Genomic DNA, 21,831 nt, shown 5'->3' with positions numbered 1-21,831 from the left:
AAAGTGCTCAACATCAGTCGGCATCAGAAAAATACAAATTAAAACCACAATGAGATTCCATCTCACACCAGTCAGAATGGCTAAAATTAACAAGTCGGGAAATGACAGATGTTGGAGAAGATGGGAAGAAAGGGGAACCCTCCTACACTGTTGGTGGGAATACAGCCACTCTGGAAAACAGCATGGAGGTTCCTCAAAAAGTTGAAAATAGAGCTATTCTACAACCCAGCAATCGCACTACTGGGTATTTACCCTAAAGATACAAAAGTAGTGATCTGAAGGGACACGTGCACCTGAATGTTTATAGCAGCAATGTCCACAATAGTCAAACTATGGAAAGAACCAAGATGTCCATCAACAGATGAATGGATAAAGAAGCAGTGGTACATATATACAATGGAATACTATGCAGCCATCAAAAGAAATGAAATCTTGCCATTTGCAACGACGTGGATGGAACTAGAGGGTATTATGCTTAGTAAAAAAGTAAATCAGAGAAAGACAATTATCATATGATCTCTCTGATATGAGGAATTTGAGAAGCAAGGTGGGCGGGTTGGGGGGTAGGGAAGGAAAAAAATGAAACAAGATGGGATTGGGAGGGAGAAAAACCATAAGAGACTTTTAATCTCACAAAACAAACTGAGGGTTGCTGGGGGAAGCAGGTAGGGAGAGGGTGGTTGGGTTATGGACATTGGGGAGAGTATGTGATATGGTGAGTGCTGTGAAGTGTGTAAACCTGGAGATTCACAGACCTGTACCCCTGGGGCAAATAATATATGTTAATAAAAAGAACTAATAATAAGAAAAAGACTGGCTGTACCAGTGAAAGAACTCTCCTGCAGAATGGTAGCTGAAATTATCAGGTGAGTATAAGCTCACAGTTTTCAACCTTGGCTGACATCAGAATCATTGGAGGAGCTCTTGAAAATCCCAGTGCACTTACTGCCCCCCTCAGAACAATTACATCACAACCTTTGGAAGTGAGACCTGGCCCCAAGTAATTCCTAAATGGGCTCCTAATTTAAGGCACTGTCTCCTCTAATGTAGCCATGAAAGTCATGGCTACCACATCCAATGCTGGATCATTCATGGCCATGAGATAAAGGTACTGGTGGTCTCAGGATAATACTATTGGATATTTCAGTAATGTAGCCTTCTAGTGATGATTCCATATGTATCAATTCACCTTTTGATTTTCATGCAGCTTGACCACAGGGGAAGAACTGATCATGTTGACTTGAGTATTTAAAGTTTCCATGATAGTTATGTTTCTAATTATAAATGTGATAGAGACAAGTTTAAGTAATAAATGAGGATTTTCATTTCCTCTTCATCCTCACTTCATTGAAGAGATCTTTGCTTTCAGTATTCTTATTTCTAGGCTTTTGTGTTATAAAATCTGAAGGATGCACAAATAAAAATAGTCTTAGAAAAAGGGTAAATTTATAGTAAACAAATCTGGTAAACATTACCTTAGCAGGTAATCAAGATAATAAGACACACTGATTACATGGGTTCTTAATTTGATGTAATAAAAATGAATTGAAAACTTATGTACTCAAATGTTTATAGGAGCTTTACTCATATTGCCAAAACTTGGAAGCAACCAGGGTGTCCTTTAGCAGATGAATGGATAAATAAACTGTGGTACAATCAGACAACAGAAAATATCAGTCAGTACTAAAAAAGAAGTGAGTAATCAAGCCATGAAAAGAAATAGAGGAAACTTAAATGGATATTACCAAGTATAATGATAAAAATGATGCTTTACCCTCTTTAGCCTTTCCCACAAAAACCCATAACTCTATACTTATCACAAAAACATGAGACAAACCCCAATGAGGGGCATCCTACAAAATACATGAGCTGGTCAAATCTACCAAATCGTCAAAAATAAGGAAGTCTAAATCTCAGTCCATAGCCTAAAAGACATGATGACTAAATGTAATGCAGTGTCCTGGAATGAGATTCTGGAATAATACAAAGATGTTAAGTGAAAACTGAAGAAATCTGAATAAAGTACAGTTTTTAGTTAATAATAATGGATCAATACTAGTTCATTAGTTGTGACAGATATACTGTACCACGAAATTAATAGTACGGGAAACTGAGTATGGAGTATAGAGGAAATCTCTATATTACCTTTAAAACTTTTCTGTAAATCTAAAACAATATTAAAATAACAAATTTATTTAAAAAATAGTATTAAAATTAACTGAAATTGGATGCTGGACCTAAATATTAAATACAAAACTATAAAACACCTAGAAGATAACATAGAAGAAAATCTATATGACTTTAAATATGGTGACAACTTTTAGATATAACACCAAAGTTTTTTATACATGAAAGAAACAATTGATAAACTGGACTTCATTAAAATTAAAAACTTCTGCACTGTGAGAGATATGAGAGAGAATGAGAAAGCAAGCCACTGACTGGGGGAAAATATTTGTGAAGGACATATCTGATAAAGGGCTATGATCCAAAATAGACAAAGACCTCTTAAAGCTAAATAAATAAAGCTAAATAATAAGAAATAAGAAATAAGAAAACAAACAATGCAAATAAAAAGGAAATGAGAAAATACTTGTCTTAGTCCATCTGGGCTGCCATAACCAAATATTATACATTAGGTGGCTTATAACAACTAAAGTTTATTTCTCACAGTTCTGGAAACTGAACTTGATCAAGTCCCCCGTGGGTTTGATTTCTGGTGAGAACTCACTTCCTAGTATCATTTTTCACTGTGTCCTCATAAGGTAAGGAGGCAGAAAAGAACCTTTTTTTCCATAGGGGTTCCTTTTGTAAAGGCACTAATTCCATTCATGAGGGTTCCATATTCATGACCCAATCACCTCTCAAAGGCCACACCTCCCATTATCATCACCCTAGCAGTTAGAATTACAACACAGGAATTTTGGAGGGGACATAAACACTCAGTCCATAGCAAGACCTGAACAGACATCTCACCAAAGATGATACACATATGATGGCAAATAAGCATATAAGAAGATGTTCGTTATCATATATTAGAGAACTATAAATTAAAACAAAGAGCTATAACTACACACCTAACAGAATGGCAAAAATTCAAAACAGTGACAACACCAAATGCTAGTGAGGTTGTGGAGCAATTGGAATTCGTATTCATTGCTGGTGGGAGGCAAAATGGCACTGCCACTTTGGAGGACAGTCTGGTGATTTCTTACAAAATGAAACATGCTTTTACTTTATGATTCACTGATTGAGCTCCTTGTTACTTACAAAAATGAATTGAAAACTTATGTACTCAAATGTTTATAGGAGCTTTACTCATGTTGCCAAAACTTGGAAGCAACCAGGGTGTCCTTTAGCAGATGAATGGATAAATAAACTGTGGTACAATCAGACAACAGAAAATATCAGTCAGTACTAAAAAAGAAGTGAGTAATCAAGCCATGAAAAGATATAGAGGAAACTTAAATGGATATTACCAAGTATAAGAAGCCATGAGAAAAGGCTACCTACTGTATGATTCCAACTATGTGGTACTTTGGAAAAGGCAAAACTATAGAGACCATAAAAAGATCACTTTGCCAGGGGTTTGAGAGGAGTGAGATTTGAGTAGGTGGAGCATGGAGCATTTTTAGGGCAGCGAAACTACTCTGTATGATACTATAATGGTGTACACATGTCAGTAAACATTTCTCAAAACCTATAGAATGTACAACACCATGAATGAACCAAAAAGCACACTATGAACTTTGAATGACAAGGACTGTCAGTGTAGCTTTATTGTAATAAGTGTACCACTGTGGGGCGAGGGTGTTAATAATGGGGAAGCTATGTATATGTAGGGTTAGGGCGTATATGGGAACCATCTGTACTTTCCAATCAACTTTCCTTGTAACCTTCAACTTTTCTAATATATGAAGCCTATTTTTAAAAATTTATACAGTATGGGAGATTCTGCTGAGAAGATAAAAAAGATGTAGGCTAAGACATTATAAAGGTCTGATTTTCCTAGTAAAATAGCTCTTGTTTCTAGGTTTAAATAATTAAGCTATAATCAAATCAATGAGAGCAATGCTTGTATCAGTTTTTCCTATTCTTCTATTCCCAGTGTCTGTCATTTTGACAGAGTACCAAGAACATGGTAGCTGCCCAATAAGTATTAATAAAATGAAAAAAATGAACTATATAATATGTAAGGACATTCTAGCGTCAATATTCTTCATCATTTAAAGCTCTTAGATAGGGGCTCCTGGGTGGCTCAGTGGGTTAAAGCCTCTGCCTTCGGCTCGGGTCATGATCCCAGGGTCCTGGGATCGAGCCCCACATCGGGCTCTCTGCTCAGCGGCGAGCCTGCTTCTTCCTCTCTCTATCTCTCTGCCTGCCTCTCTGCCTACTTGTGATCTCTGTCTGTCAAATAAAATAAATAAAATCTTAAAAAAAAAATCTTTAAAGCTCTTAGATAATCAAACTGGATCCCTAAATTACAGGCCAGGTTTCTGCTCATGCATTTTTCTGGCCACAAGATGGCGGACTTTGTGTTGTTTTCTTCATTCTCTAACAGCAAAAAGAAATGACCCTCTTCAGGTTTTTAAAGTTTAAAACACCCAATTCCTTAAAAAGTCCGATAAATGTAACAGGGACTTTACATTCTAACTTTTCAAAGTGTCTTAAATGCTTTGGATTTTCACAATAAAGATTTCCTCTTTTGTTAGGAATACTGATTTCGACTGTATTTCTATACAAATGCAAATATCCCGTGATAAGATCAAAGCGCCTGTAAGTATTTTCATTTGTTTTTCTTTTTCCTTACATAGTCAAAGACAGTGTTGTTGGAATTCAAAACTGATAAAAACTTTTATGTGTGACTGGATAAAATTTTCAAAATACATTGTCACTGATATTTTTAGCCCTTGTCCTTGACACTGCCCAAGACTCACAACTTCTTTTGATGCTACTGAGCTTCAGGATTTTCTTTGAGGCAGAAGTATTAAGTCAAAATACATCTACTTCTCCCCCAAACTGGGAATTAGAAACAACAAGATTTGCACTTCAGAAATTTGATCTAATTTTCCTTAACATACATGATCTATCTGCTGTAAGGAGATTCATGACCCTCCCAACTTACCCTGGTCAGAAGCTCATTCATTTCCGACACGAGCATGTTCAGATTGCCTTCTGCCAATTGAATGAGCCTCTCTGGGGCCCGCTGAGGTGAGAGCAGGTGCTGAAAAAGATTTCATCCCATATACATTTTAGTAAATGGTTTTGCAGTGATCATGGGGTTGCACATTTAACACAACAGTTTTCCTTTATATACAAAGTATTTCACCTTCTTGTCTTCCAAGAAAAGATAAAGAAACCGGTTCAACTAGAAAAGATCTATATCTATATCTATATCTATATCTATATCTATATATCTATCTCCAGTGCTATGCAGAATATCTTGGCAAGCAATGCAAGCTGCAGTCATTTACTGAGAAATTAGTATGTGCCAGGGTCCCCCTCAACACACACACACTTAATTCTTAAAACAGTTCTATGAGGTAAATGTTATTTTGTTTTGTGTCTGAGGAGACCGTGGTTCAAAGAAAGTTAAAACCTGCACAAGATCACATGGCCAGTAAGGGGTAGAGTCAAGATGAACTCTGCCCAATTGTTCAAGGCTCCCATTTCAATGAACAGAGATACAGTTTACAGAAAAGAAAGAGAGGAGGGGGCCTGGCCAGGCACTCACAGAGGGGCCATTTTCCTTGTTGAACATAGTCAATGTCACAGAACAGTAACATTAGACAAGGTCACCCTGTGACAGGGATCTATCAAAGAAAATAAGACCACTCAACAATCTTCTCTAAGCAGACAAAGCCATGGTCTCAAAGGTACCAAAGATCCATTTGCTGTTGAATCTGAGTGACCACTGCCCCTTTGGTCATTACAGCTTAGCTAACCTGTGTTCTTCCCTCCTTCTCCATAAGATTCATTAGAATAATCCATTACCCCTACTTCCTAATAGCACCCAATCCAGCCCAAACCCCTGCTTCTTTACAGCTACCCCAGAACACCCAGCACAAACCCAAATACTCAGAGTCTTTTCTATGACCTTCTTTGGAGACATGCCACATGCCCCATGGCGGGCAGTGTCTGCCTTGTTGGAATAAGCTCAGAACCTCAACTCTGTTCTCAGGATCTCAAGCTGGAACCAGATAGCACCACAGAGAAAGGAAATAAACAAGGAGGTAAAATAACTTGCTTACTATTTTTAAAATATTAAGATAGGATCCCAAGCACCCAGGTATTAAGTAAATTATAAAAGAAGGACACAAACCCAGATTCAAGGAAGACTGGAATGGAAGGAAAATCAAGGTGGTTTTGATCAACACTCAGCCAGCGCTCAGGAGGTAGAAGACTGTATCTCTTGGCTCAGGTGATGGTCACAGATGAAAAACTCTTCCATGAGGGCCTTTCACTACTTCATCTGGTGCTTAGGTAGTATTTTCAAAATTGTTTATGTCCTACTGAAGTATTTGCTTTTCTAGTTCAATTTCCTTTCTTTGTAATCCTCCCATGTATAGCAGTTCCCCCTCATCCATGGAGGGTTGTGTTCCAGGACCCCCAGTAGAGGCCTGAAACTGATCTTATTGAACCCTGATATACTGTTTTTTTCTTATACATATGAGCCTAGGATAAAGTTTAATTCATAAATTAGACCCATAAGAGATTGACAACGATAAAATAGAACAATTATAAAGATATGCTATAATAAAAATCATGTGAATATACTTTCTCCCTCTCTCAAAATATGTTACTGGACTATATGTACCCCTCTTGTGATGATGTGAGATGACGAAATGCTTACAGAGTGAGGCACTGTGGCATACATGAGGCTACTACTGACCTGATGGTAAGTCAGAAGGAGGATCATCTGCTTGTGAGCCATTGCTGACCATGGGTAAATGAAACCATGGGTAAGGGGGGACTAAGGAAAATATCCAGTCAGTATCTTCCTTATTAAAACTCCCGTTACTACAAGGTAAACTCAAGATTCCTCTGTCTAGCTTTCAAGGTTGTCCTTCACATCACCCTACCGCACTCAAGTTTCTAGCCTTATCTTTTACTAGCCTGCCTGCCTTCTCATGTCTGATAGACACGTCCTGTGAATTCACAGTTCTGCTTTGGCTCACACACTCTCTTAGACTCCATGGCAAGAGTACAAGCAGGGCCAGGGAAGCTGGACTGGGCCTTTCCAGGCAAGTTACTTTCTCTCTCTCTGAGCTTGACAAAGGTAGTTTCATTCTCCTGGCCCTAGAGTCATAATACCTTTCCCTACTCAAATCCTGGCTCTGTATTGAGTAGCTGTGTGATCTTGGGTCCCATATGTAACTTTTCTATATTTCGGTTTCCCTACCTGAAAAAAACATGGATGATACAGTACTTCTTTCCTACTTCTTGGAGTTTCTATAAGATTTATGTATGATAATTCATGTGAGGCTTTAGTCAGTTAATTGCTTTGCACAGAGATACTCATCAATGAGTGTTAGTTATTTTTGCTGTCATCATTATTGGCTTCCTCTTCTGGAAAATAGGACTAATAATACTTGCCTTGAAGGCCACGGTTCAGATTACAGAATATACTCCCTAGAAGAGTGTCTTCCAGTGTCTAGTGAATAAACCATCCTTGCCAACATTTCTTTGCCTTTTAAATTGTGTCTATCCTTCCAGTTCCAACACGAGTTACACTCTCATTCATAATGCATCCTATGGTAACTCGGAATATTACCTGTTTCTCCAATCTTTGTACAATACGGTAAGTCAAAAATGTGTAAAACACATGATGATTCTCCTGATTCTTTTTTTTTTAAAGATTTTAAAAGATTTTTTAAAGATTTTATTTATTTATTTGACAGAGAGAGATCACAAGTAGACGGAGAGGCAGGCAGAGAGAGAGAGAGGGAAGCAGGCTCTCCACTGAGCAGAGAGCCTGATGCGGGACTCGATCCCAGGACCCTGAGATCATGACCTGAGCTGAAGGCAGAAGCTTAACCCACTGAGCCACGCAGGCACCCCGATTCTCCTGATTCTTAAATTATTGCTATAACCACATAGACAGAGGGTGACCACAGCATAGGAGCCGTAAAACTCCCAGGGAATCAAGCGCAATACCAAAATTCTCCTGGACTTCTCAAAACTACATAATCATTGACCGATGGTGTATTGGGAGTTACTTTCCATCTTTTTTCATCAGATGAAATCTCAATTTCCTTAACATTTCCTCCTCTCCCACCCATTACCAAAAGTTTTAACAATGTTTTAGAATAGTGTTTTTCAAAGTAGTTCTTGGTGAAGTGTTTTCAAAGGTCTCCTAGCTCTCTAGTACAAAATTTTAATCTTGAGTTTTCATTTTGACAGGAAGCTTAAATGTTAATGTAAGCGTTTCTGGAAGTCAGGCTGGGCCCCCGAGAGATGGATCTGGCCACCTGATCTCAAAACCCACCTCTGCACACATGTCTGGTTGTGTGGTGGATTGAACATGTAAATCATGTGGCCTTGTCAAGTGATGCCAAGGACCTCTTGGGAGGGGCTCTGTAGTTCATACCGTGGAACGGTAGGGGTTACATGTAACCTACACACTGATGAAACAACCTGTGTGGAAGTAGTTAGGGGCGTATTCTTGTCACAAGCAGCAATTTGCTCTCAACAAAAATCATCTGTTATTTTATATTAATGTTTTTAATTTTAATTTTATTGGTTTTTTAGGCTTTTGTGAGGATTAATGTGTTTTGATTTTATAGAGCTATAAGTATAGGGAACTATACCTGATTTTATGTTGGTACATATTTAAATAACATAATAAAGCTGATTTAGGCCAAGCACTCAGGGCACATAAGCCTCTTTCCCTTAATAGCAATCTGTTATAGTATAATACTCAAATTTGAAAAACACTGGTTTAGAAAGTCTCTGAATTTCCCTCCTGGCTGCTTGCCTTGATTTGGGGCAATGGGAAGAACATTTGCAATTCTGGCCACTGCCCCTTGGGAAGCTTTCTGTCATCTTTTCCCGGGCTCTTGACGTTACTGCTCCAACCTACCTTTAGTTCTTGAGTCATATTTTCAAGACCATACAGCATTTTATATGGGGCAGGTAGTGGGCCAGTGAGGTTGATACTCATGGCCATCTGCTCCAGGCGAGCCAAGTCACCAAGAAGAAGGCCCGTGCATTCATCTCCACAAACTGTGAAAGGGAAATAACAAGGAGTATTTATTTCCATTAAGCATCCCTGGCAGATAGTCAAAGATCTCAGCTATGAAATATTTTATGGCCCACGTATAATTCCGTGAGAGATGATGCTACCCATTTTAGATAATTAATACTTTCAAATAGATGACGGTTGAAAAAGAGAGGAAACGACCAACAGACGAGAAGACATGCCTTTGACCAGAAGCTGAGATAGGGACAGGGACATAAACTGAGGAACCAAAGAGGAGAAGCAAATGGATTTTGAGGGAGACAAGCATATTGCAGAAGTACAAAAGGTAAGACACGGGACAGAACATTAGAAATGCTTCATCAATTCCCACATAAGCAATCTAGAGGACATCTGTAACTAGAGAATAAAATATGCTCCTGTGTCTAAAACTGTATTCAAATATACGGTGCTCCCCTGGAGTGCCCTGGAGAGCGTTTATAGCAATTGGATCTTCAAGTGTTTCACGTACCATGGATGCCGCCTATCCCAAATTTGTACAACTTTTCCACTTGCCATCTACTGAAAAGAATTATTTAAAAAAAAAAGTCAAAAGAAAGAATTTTTCTTTTTATAATTTGTGTTTTTTGGCTCATGATATGTATGGATTTATTTACTTACTGACTTACTTGCCAACTTTTCCTCTTTAGCCTTTCAACACGTTATTGCCCATCATTACACGCACTCCCACAAATTCCTGCTTTGCTAATTAACCTCATTCAGTCTTGTGGATAAATAATTGCTAAGAGCCAGGAAAATGTTATTCCTTAGGTAGCCAGAAGTGCTAATGTTCTACGTATAATCTTCTCGATAATTAGGAAAAGTGAGTATTCAAGCTTGGTGTGGTGGAAGGGGACTGTTGGTAGAGTTAGTAGAGAGAAAAAAAATGGATAGTTTTTTTCATTATTAGATTAATTTCATAAACAGTAGAATTTCTAAAATAAAAGTACACGAATTCTTCTGGATTTTAAATATGTACATATTCAGTTTGAAGTTTTTAGTCCTTTTTTTTTTTTTCCTAACTCTTTGCAACAGAGCAATGAGGTGTAGCTTCTCCATGCCAAGGAGCACGAACTACCATATTTATGATATGCATTCATGTATACAGTTATAATTTCTGGCATATATTCAGCAGAAGGAGGTATCAAAACTATGCACATGAGAGGTAAATGCATCACATGGCAAATACCAAGACTTGGAGTAGCTTTGGACCATGCCCCAAATTGGCAAGAATTCAATTAGTCCTCTAATAGCCCTCCCCTGAGCTGCCTAATGGTGAGGAAGCCATTAACTAAAGCTTGCAAACAAAGAGAAGTAGTACAGTGGGTGATTTTTTGATAGGACAGCAGTTAGAAGTGAGTTACAAGATTCCTATGCAGGGGTTCAACTGCCCCAGCAGGGCTTTTAGTAAATCAGCCCTGCACAGGTGTAGAGCGTCACCTGCAGGAGCTTCGCCAGCTGAGTGAACAAAGGCTTTGGAGGCAGGAGCCCAAACGTGGAACTAGAGCTGTATTCTCTTCCTCTTCTGCTAACGGGAATGAAAGGGGATTTGCTCTGCATGGAAACTCAGTAAAGACAGCAGAGCATTGTGCCTTCCTGCTCCTAGTTCAATGCGAGTGCTTGCGAAGATTTAACACACCTGTCTATGTGAAACAATTGCAGGAAATACAACGTGCAACACAATTAGGTGTTGAATTGAGTCTGTCTAAACATCAAGACACAGTCTGGTTCTCAAACGTTAGTGGGTCTTGGAATCATCTGGAGAATTTTCTTAAATTACAGGAGCTAGCTATACCCCCAGTGTTTCTGATTCAAGGGGCAACTGAGTTGGCTGTCTTCTGATTCTCGAGAATGTGCTTTTTTGTCTCAGGTGAACGCTATTACTTCTGTCTATACGGCACAGTTCAGGGGTAACAAGATTGGCAGCGTTTCCATCACCTGGGAGTTTCTTAGATGTGCATGATCTTGGACCCACTCCAGATCTTGTGGCTCAGAATCTGCATTTTACAAAGATTCTCATGTGACCTCACATGTTAATGTTTGAGAAGCACTGTTGCAGGTTGGTTGGTCTCAGTTCTGTCTGTACATTAATATCCTGTGGGGATTTATAAAATATAGATATCCAGGTACTTCCCACCCCCACCTTCAGAGCATCTGATTTCTTGGGTCTGGGGTAAGGCCGAGGCATCAGGATTCTTAAAAGATTACAGATGGTTCTGTCATACAGCTAGGGTTTTGAACCACCATTGCAGATGATAAACTTTAGGGATGCTCAATCCTAAAGATGAAAGGTATCATTTTGCTCATTGTCTCCACTGCCTTGGACACTTCTCCCTGCACCTTCCCCTATGTGGCTCCTGGATGTTCAGGTCAAGGGCTCAAGTGTCACTTCCTCATAGAGGAAGGCCATGATGACTCAGAAATGACTGTCTCCACCAGTCACTACTGCCTTCCCTTTGGTCTTATCTTAACACTCACGTGTGTTGAGCTATCTTATTACTTTATTTATATATTGCTTCTTCCACAACAGAGAAGAGACCTTAAACACCTTTGGTCACAGTGTTTAGGATAGTGTCTTGCACAGAGTAAGCATAATAAAAAAATATGTGCTTACTACTATCTTTGTAAAAGAAGAGCAAAAAATATTTTGGAGTAGAGCAGAGTACTAGAAGGAGAGAAAAGAGAGAAGTAGTAAGGGAAAGGGAGGGAGGGAGAGAAGAATGGTCAAACAGGAAGTGTCTAAATGGGAGGAAGTGATCATGAGAAAGGACCTGGAGAACAACACTGATAGGTGAGGAACAGGAGAACAGAATAAAAACAATGGTAAGAGAAAATTGTCATGTGACTGGAGAGGCAGAGACTGATTAATGTCAAGATATGGCTATTATGATACCTGTAAAAAGTAATTCAGGTTCTTGTTTGTTTGTTTTGAGGTAATTTAGTTTTGAACCAGGAAAGAGTTATTGGAATGGAAGAAGGGAGGGAAGAAAAAAGTTACAAAATGTTATCAAGAAAGAAGCACAGATGGGTTACTGACCAGATAAAGGCAATGCTCAGTTCTGGGGAGGATTAAAAGCAACACCACTTCCTTCCTGTTCTCTCATTAAGAGGTATTGTCCATTTCCCATCCCTTAAATCTGGGTTGGATTTTGACACACTTTGACCCAAGGAGTGTCTCAGAGGAGTACTGTATGACTCTTGAGCCTCAGCTTCAAGGGGTTCAACATTTCTACTTTCACATTCTTGGAACCTTGCTGCCTTATGAATAATCCCAGATGAGTCTTCTTGAGGAAGAGAGGCAGCTGTGAGCAAGAGCTGACCATTCCAGCTGAGGCCCCATCATGTGAGTGGGGCTATCTGAGACTCCCCAGGCATGGTAACAAAAGAACTATCCACTGGAGTCCAGTCCAAACTGTCAACCTACAGAAACGAGGATATATCCAGTTGTTGTTTTAAGCTATTGAATTTTGGAGTGGCAGCAATACATAACTAATGCACTTTCCCAAATTTTGCAAATAAGATTTAGAGTTCAAATTCAGATCAGACTTACCGGTTGCAATTCACAGTCTAAGAACAAGTATTAATAACAAATCTTAATTTTATTAAAAGTTAGGAAGGATACAAAGGTTCCTCCCCACTGAGGCCGAGTTTATCATTGTTATAAAGTTCCATTCAACTTCTAGTGAAGATGGATTTTGGGCAGATGTTCCCAGGATATAAGCAAAAAATATGCTGTTTTTACTTTCAAGATCTTGAGAGATATTTCATAATAGGATGTCTCACCATGCTTTTTAGGGCAGTGTGTTCTTCAGGAATCCTTTGCTAGACCTTTCTCTAAGGTATTTATAATTTATAACCTACCTATTTCCAAAAAGAAATTGAATCAGGTCACTGATAATAGTGTAGCTAGAGGTTCCTCACTGGTGACTCCAGAAATTTCCAGGGAAATGTTTTCTAAGTTTTTACTTCATATAAGAATAAATCAAGAAATGGAATGCAGAACTAGATCTGATTTACTGTAATACACTACAGAGTAAATTGGTGAGCTAGAATGCCAAGAAGCATGATGCATACTGACTTTTCTCTTGTTCATTCTATCCCCTGCCCATCTGTTTTGGTTCCTCATCTTCAGTTGTTGAAATAAAAATGTATTTAATTGCTCTTTCAAGGACTCATACATCCCATTTTATGTCTCTGTGTCCAAAGGTCTATTATTGTCCTATGTCTCATGGTCTCTGAATTTGCTTTTTGATGAACAAAGTAGAAGCTCATTTCCCTAAGTGAAAGGTAAGTTTTATAGTATGCTCCAAGTAATACACTAACATTTGTCCAAGTGGGTCAGAAAGACTTATGGATATGACAGCCATGGGGATTTTTCAAAAGCTTCTATGTAAGTCTAGTTCATGCAGTTAGACAATAAACACATGGGGAAATGTGCCTTTTACATAATGGTTTGCTATTTTACTCTGACACAAAATATTTTACTTATACCACAAGCTACTTTTATTTGTCTTCAAAAAGTCTGGACTTGGGGCACCTGGGTGGATCAGTGGGTTAAAGCTTCTGCCTTCAGCTCAGGTCATGATCTCAGGGTCCTGGGATCGAGCCCCACATTGGGCTCTCCGCTCAGCAGGGAGCCTGCTTCCTCTTCTCTCTCTCTGCCTGCCTCTCTGCCTACTTGTGATCTCTGTCTGTCAAATAAATAAAATCTTAAAAAAAAAAAAGTCAGGACTGTCTGGCAAAAACACAGATGCAAATCAAAACCACATTTAATTTACTATGAGAGGGAAGATTTGAAGAGTGTACAGAGACATAGAATATTCACATTATGTAAACAGTTGTTCTTTGATAAGGGTACAGTAACTGCTCAGTGAAAATTAGTACCTATCTTATAATCAGGACCCCCAAAGAACCTCATCCAACCATTCTATTCAGCAAGAGATAAGGTTATAAAGTGAGATCCTAGCTAATCGGCATGGGAACACAAGCAAATATTTCCAGACTATGATTATATTTTACATGACTAAATGTTTCTGAGGCTTTGCCTATAAAAGTGTCAGGATAAATTTGTGTCTAATATTAACAAATGCAGTACTAAATTCAGATTGTTATAGCAAGGCACATGTAAAGGACAAATCATGCAGCTGATATTACAGATCTTTCTGTTAGCAATTAGTACAAAATACTGCATTTCTACCAGAGTCCCTCATGCATAATAACTACTGGCTTACTGTCACAAAAAAAGTCACACACTACGCCCACACCAAAGAAGCTGATGCTGAAATGAGTGCATTGAATGTTTTTGAAAAGGCCAAACCCATTAACCAATTTTATGTAAAGATACATAAATTGTCTGCTCTAATAAAATAGGGATAAATGAGTAAATATTCATTTCTAACAAAAGACAAAATTTGTGTACTTATATTCATGTTTATTTTAACTCTTTTATATGAAGGCCATTCATAATTCTTAGGATATGGATTTTATATTTCTCTCCTTTCTTTTTCCCCTTCAAGAAGAAACTTTTAGATTGGGATATATTTAGGGCTTATTATTATGTAGAAATATCTTCTAAAATAAAAATTTGGTTTGAAACTGATTTAGAAGGTTTTTTTTTTTTTGCCTATTTTCTCTGAATAAAGGGAAAGGTATTCTGTAGGCTTTAGATGAAGCTGATGAACCTGTTCATGTATTAAGTTGTTTTATATATTATATGTAATTTGTATACTTAATATATCATGTAATATGTAAGTATAATTATATAGAATATATAATATAAATAAAAATTTATAATAAACTAATATATTTATATATTTATATGTTACATAATATAAATTTTTTATTTTAACTTAATTTTTAAATATTTTTGTATAAATTTTATTTAATATATATGTTAAAATGCTGTACATAATTGTGTGTTGTTTATATCTGTATGTATATATAGATATATATAAAACACAAGTTCAATATGCTTAAGTATGGCATAACTGTTCAAAAAACTTTTTCGTAAGCACTATAATATAGTAATACTGGGATAGTAACTTTTATCCATATAATATTCATTACATAGCAGGCAATATGTTCTTTCTTGCCTCCATTATCTCATCTACTGTTCACAGCAATTCTATAAAATGCTATTAATATCCTCATTTAAAAGATGAGTAAAATAGTCAAAATAATTTAATATATGAGTCGATAAATATTGCCATGTGAAAACTTAGGAGAAAATATAAGGTGGTCATAAAAGGGGTTTTCAGTGAGTTGAAGAGCCTAGAATGAGACAGAATTACAGAAAACCATGTCAGCCTAACAAATATTTCATCAGAAACAGATGAGCTGTACAAAATATGTTTTTGGTAAAAAGTGGTCAAATATTAACCATGATGCTAATAATGCCTAGAATTTACTGAGCATCTATTATGTTTAGGTACTTCACATAAATGTATATAGTATTTTTTTTTCCATTTTACAGATGATGAATGAAGTTTAGAAGAGTTGACTAAATGACATCACACAACATGTATGTGGCCAGCCAAGGATTTGAACCTTCTGGAGACACATCATGACAGCATGCTTCCTGGCATCAGAAGATGGCCTGCTTCATGGATACCACAGAAAAGGCAATTACACTATCTTACTTAGACTTCCTTTGACTTGAAGATCTTATGATTCTATTGCTCTTTGAGGTCAATGAATCTTGGATCTCACAGAGTAAAAACTGTAATCAAATGGAGTTTACTCTTGGGCTCAAAGATGGCAGAGGAGTAGGAGACCTAAATTTCATGTGGCCCCTGAAATTCAGCTAGTTATCAAACCATTATGAACATTTCCAAACTCAACAAGAGATCAAAGAAAAGAATAGCAGTAACTCTATGAACAGAAAAACAAACACTTCCTGGAAGGTAGGACAGATGGAGAAATGATCTGAGGCAATATACAGGAAGATAGACCATGGGGGAGGGAGTCTCCATCAGCTGCCTATAGACAAGGGATAGAGCAGGGAAGCACAAAGTTGGAACTTTTAGACGTCTGGTCCGGTGGAGGGACATTGCTCCAATGGTGAAGTGAGGGGTGGAATCCTCACTGGGACATGGTGGTCTCAGGACATTCAAGGTCACAAAAAGAATGATGGTGCGTTGAATATGACAGAACTCCCAGGTATCAGAGTGGGAAAGTCAGTTGCAAAGACTGAGCCAAGGAGTGGGCTCTCAGCTCAGGGTTGCCATAACTGTGACCCATGGTATAGTCAGGCCCCTGTTCTTGGAGCAGGGAGCCAACAAGTGGCAGATCCGGGAGAGTCCCCTTTCTCCCCCGGGAGGAGCAGCACAGGAGCACACTGCAGAAATCTGCTGGGTTCAGAAACTCCAAATGGGGTCGTGGGCCAGAGACAGAAATGCTCAGTCACAGGCCAAAGTGAGCATGAAGTGTGGCTGGAGACCAGGGAGAAGGGACCGACTGACTGCTTTTCTCTGGGGGAACATTGAGGATGGGGCCCTGAACTCTCAGCTCCTCTGGAGCCATAGATCAGGAAGCTGCCATTTTCATTCTTGTCCTCGAAAGCTATACAGAAAGCTTTCAGCAAACAAAAGCTACCAAAGAGCAACTCCTAGCAGGTTACTTAGCCTGGCCCCTGGCAAAAGCAGTGCAATTCTACCTGAGGCAAAGACATTGGAGAATCAGTAACAGACCCCTCCAACGGAAGGTCAGCAGGAACATCCAGCCAAGACCGAATTTACCCATCAATAAGAACAGCAAAACTCCAGTACTAGGGAAGTACAACACATAGAACTCATGGCTTTTTCTCGATGATTCTTTAGTCTTTCAAAATTAATTTTTTAAATTTTCTTTATTTCTCTATTTATTTTTTAGATTTTTCTTCTTTCCTCTCTCAACCAACTTCTTATCAATTCTTTTTTAAAATCATTTTTAATTTTCATTTTTATAGCCATATTCTATCCCTTCATTGTATTTAACCTTATTTTTGTGGTGTGTGTGTGTGTGTGTGTGTGTGTATGTGTGTGTGTGTGTGTGAAATAGGACCTGGTTCTTTGAAAGAATTAATAAGATTGATACACCAACAACAAGACAAAGAAAGAGAGATTAAGGAGTCTATCTCATTTATAAATGCACCCAACACCATAAAATACCTAAGAACAAATCTTACCAAAAAGGCAAAGAATATGTACTCAAAAAAACTATAGAATATTCATGAAAGAAATTGAGGAAGACACAAAGTAACAGAAAAATGTTCCATGCTCATGGATTGGAAGAACAAATATTGTGAAAATGTCTGTGCTACCTAGACCAATCTACACATTTAAATCAAATCTCTAGCAAAATACCATCAACTTTTTTTCACAGAAATGGAACAGATAATCCTAAAATTTGTATGGAACCACAAGAGAGCGCAAATAGCTAGAGGAATGTTGAAAAAGAAAACCAAAGCTGGTGGCATCACAATTCCAGACCTCAAGGTCTATTACAACACTGTAACCATCAAGACAGAATGGTACTGGCACAAAAATAGACACATAGATCAATGGAACAAAATAGAGAACCCAGAAAAGGGCCCTCAAATCTATGGTCAACTAATCTTCAACAAAGTAGGAAAGAATGTCCGATAGAAAAAAGACAGTCTCTTCACCAAATGGTGTTGGGACCATTAGATAGCCACATGCAAAAGAGTGAAACTGGACAATTTCCTTATGCCACACAAAGAAACAGACTCAAAATGGATGAAACACCTAAATGTGAGAAAGGAATCCATCAAAATCTTTGAGGAGAAAACAGGTAGCAACCTCTTTGACTTCAGCCGCAGCAACTTCTTCCTAGATACATCACCAAAGACAAGAGAAGCAAGGGCAAAAATGAACTATTGGGACTTCACCAAGATAAAAACTTTTGCAAAGCAAAGGAAAGACAACATACAGAATGGGAGAAGATATTTGCAAATGACATATCAGATGAAGGGCTAGTATCCAAAATCTATGAAGAACTCATCAAACTCAATATTCAAAGAACAAATAATCCAATCAAGAAATGGGCAGAAGACATGAACAGACATCTCTGCAAAGAAGACATCCAAATGGCCAACAGACACATGAAAAAGTACTCAATATCACTTGGGGTCAGAGAAATACAAATCAAAACCACAATGACATACCACCTCATACCACACACCAGTCAGAATGGTTAAAATGAACAAGTCAGGAAATGACAGGTGTTGGCAAGTATGTGGAGAAGGGGGGACCCTTCTGCAATATTGGTGGGAATGCAAGCTGGTGCATCCACTCTGAAAACAGTATAAAGAGTTCTCAAAAAGTTGAAAATAGAGCTACCCTATGACCCAGCAATTGTACTATTGGGTTTTTACCACAAAGATACAAATGTAGTGATCCAAAGGGGCATGTGCACCCCAATATACATAGCAGCAATGCCCACAATTGCCAAACTATGGAAAGAGCCTAGATGTCCTACAACAGATAAACAGATAAAGAAAATGCAATCAAATATGATGCAGCCACCAAAAAAATGAAATCTTGCCATTTGCAATGTCACGGATGGAACTAGAGGGTATTATGCTAAGCAAAATAAGTCAGTCAGAGAAAGACAATTATCATATGAACTCACTGATATGTAGAATTTGAGAAACAAGGCAAAGGATCATGGGGGAAGAGATGAAAAAATGAAACGGGGAGGGGGATAGGAGGGATGGAGTGGCTGGGTGATAGACATGGGGGAGGGTATGTGCTATGGTGAACACTGTGAATTGTGTAAGACTGATGAATCACAGACCTGTACCCCTGAAACAAATAATGCATTACATGTTAATAAAAAAATAAAATATAAAAAAATGGAGTTTACTCTTAAAATAGAGCGTGACAGAAAACAAAACAGCTCAACTCTTTCTTTCATTATGAGAAATGGCTTTCTCAATATGATATACAAATCACTGGGACTGAGTGCCAATAACTAGGAAAATTACCTAGAATCAGAATGATGGTTGCTGTTCTACAATCTTGTAATCCTGGACCTATGCTAAGAAGGTTGACAAAAAACTCAAAGCATCTTTTACTAACAAAACAGATGCAGATAAAGTGCAAACAGGGTGAGTAGAAGTTGCTTTTATAGATTCTGTGACATCCAGATTTGGTTAACATGCCACAGCTTGGAGTTGCAAAAAAATACTGGCCTTTGGATAGAAAGTAGCATTTGGGGATTAAATGGGGGCAGAAAGAGAATGGCATTTAAGAGGTAAGGATGAAGGGTGATCCCATGTCCCAGAAGCAAAGCCACAGTTCATTAAATAGCACCTGGAGGTCCACTGTTGCTTTATCGTCATCTTTTTTTTTTAAAGATTTTATTTATTTATTTGACAGAGAGAGATCACAAGTAGACGGAGAGGCAGGCAGAGAGAGAGAGAGAGAGAGGGAAGCAGGCTCCCTGCTGAGCAGAGAGCCCGATGCGGGCCTCGATCCCAAGACCCTGAGATCATGACCTGAGCCGAAGGCAGCGGCTTAACCCACTGAGCCACCCAGGCGCCCTATCGTCATCTTTTATTATGGAAAATCTCATTTTCCTTACTGTGATCAGCCCCTTTGCACTATTTTGCTCCTGCTCTCATTTATAGGGAGCAATAATTGCCATTAGCAATCATCTTTGATTTATAAGAGTACAACAGTGTTCTAGTGATAATATACAAGGGTCACTGCATTATTGTGATAAGATACTTGCTGGCTAAAAATAAATAAATAAATTAATTAAAAATTTTAAAAAAATTAAAAAAAAAATACTTGCTGGCAACTAGATACTAAAAACAATAATCTTGGCCATCTCTGCAGATCAGTGTCAAGGTAGGATAAAACTTCAGATATTAGCTTTCACCAAGTGGCTGAAAAGTATGTATTTTACAAAATTAAGTTGCACTATCACATTTAGCTAGGTTGCAGGTAAAAAACATACTTCATAACTGGTTTTGCAACACTGGCAAGCAAAACCTTACCACAAATGTTATATTATAGATAAAGGTGACTATAAGCAATTAAGCTCTTATATTCTTATTATCTCATAGGCAATGAATAAAAATAGGAAGCATCAATTTGATATTTATAAAATGCTATTTCAGGTACTCTTTATGGAATAACATCTTGCCAACAGCCCCTAATTTTAATTTCTGTTCTCTGTAAGAGTAATATATTTTACTATGACACTCATAATCTATTTTAAACATTACATGAGTTGTTTTGTGCTAACTACTGATCTGTAGAAAATAGGACATGAACAAATCCAAGTTTTGTGATTCACCATACAGAAATTTACTGTTAAATAAATAATGTCTTTCTTGCTCATTCTCAAATTTCAGAAAGGGAGGTGATTATTCTCATTTTATAAAATGATATATAAATTGTGAATGAGGGTTGGAAGAGGACATTGAATTTGTATTAACCTAACGTACTAAGGAGAAGTCCATCCTGCTTTGGAAAGTCCAACAAAAATATCTCTTCAGAATTCACCAATATTTGGAAGGGAAGAACACACAGAGAGTTACCCCAAATTATTCCTATTAGAAAAAAATAAAATGATCTAGAAAGAAACCTCAGCACGCAGCTAGTGTGTTTTTCACTTGCATAGAAAGTAAGACTCTACTTGATAATCCCTGATGTATAAAAATCTGTAATAACTCCCATATAACTACCATAATATTTTAAATCTTAGAGGAAAGAGTCTCAACAGTTAGTAGGGGGAAAAGTATGGACCTATTAACATTATATAATTTAAAATTTTTCATCTTTTAGCCTATTTTATCTTTATTCTTTATTGAGGTAACATGGGCTTTAAGCATAAAAAGTAAATGAATAAAGAGCTGAGTTAATTAATATTGAATATACTGGGGAAACCATGTCTGCTTTAGGTGTCTTGCATTGGCAGTCAGTGTAAAAGAAAGTAAGATTTGGAAGGCACACCTAGGTTCAAATCAGAGCTCTATGGAAAAGTCACTGTAAGATATGGAAAAGTGACTTAAATCACTTAATTCAGTTTTGTTATCACACAGTGGCAACAATAGTGTATAGGGATGTTACAATCATTTAAAAGCATATAAAGTGCTTAATATAGTGTCTGATAAATGGTAAGCTCTCAATACAGGTGAACATTTAAGGAATCACTATTATGATGAAACAGGTGTGGTAAAAGGGACTTTGGAGAATGCCTAGAAGCTGAAGACAGATGTATTGGTTAGGCAGGCATTGATTCTGATTGGGGAGGTTGATAATCTTGGTGGGTTGAATTTGGCTCAGCTGTCTAAATATTACCTTTAAGGGCATAGATTATTTGTATAAATTCCTCATGACAGTAATGGAAATTCCATGTATAAAAGGCCATATCCCACAAAAAATCTACCATTTTGGATCTCATTAAATCCTAGCTTGCTCACTGGCAATTGTCCATGGCAGCTATAAGTCTTTTAGGTTCTCTAGGCAAACTCTTCCATAATTTCTGCATTTGCTCTTACTGCACAATCTCTAAAGCACAATTTCATATCCTCTGTTAAATAAATTGTGTAACTAGCTTTACAGGAGGTATATAGATTCTTT

The 21,831-nt window shown here is 37.7% G+C and overlaps 1 protein-coding gene across 1 annotated transcript in view; it reads right to left on the bottom strand.

Moving 5' to 3' along the window:
* Positions 1-21,831, bottom strand: part of LAMA2 (laminin subunit alpha 2) — a 672,905-nt gene that overhangs the window by 154,961 nt on the left and 496,113 nt on the right. Inside the window, 2 exon segments of the mRNA XM_047732179.1 lie at positions 5,126-5,224; positions 9,083-9,225. Coding sequence (XP_047588135.1) covers positions 5,126-5,224; positions 9,083-9,225 — 242 coding nt within the window.

Source organism: Lutra lutra, chromosome 6 (genome assembly GCF_902655055.1).
Source record: "Lutra lutra chromosome 6, mLutLut1.2, whole genome shotgun sequence".
Lineage (NCBI taxonomy): Eukaryota > Metazoa > Chordata > Mammalia > Carnivora > Mustelidae > Lutra > Lutra lutra.
This window is presented reverse-complemented; position numbering and strand designations above follow the sequence as displayed.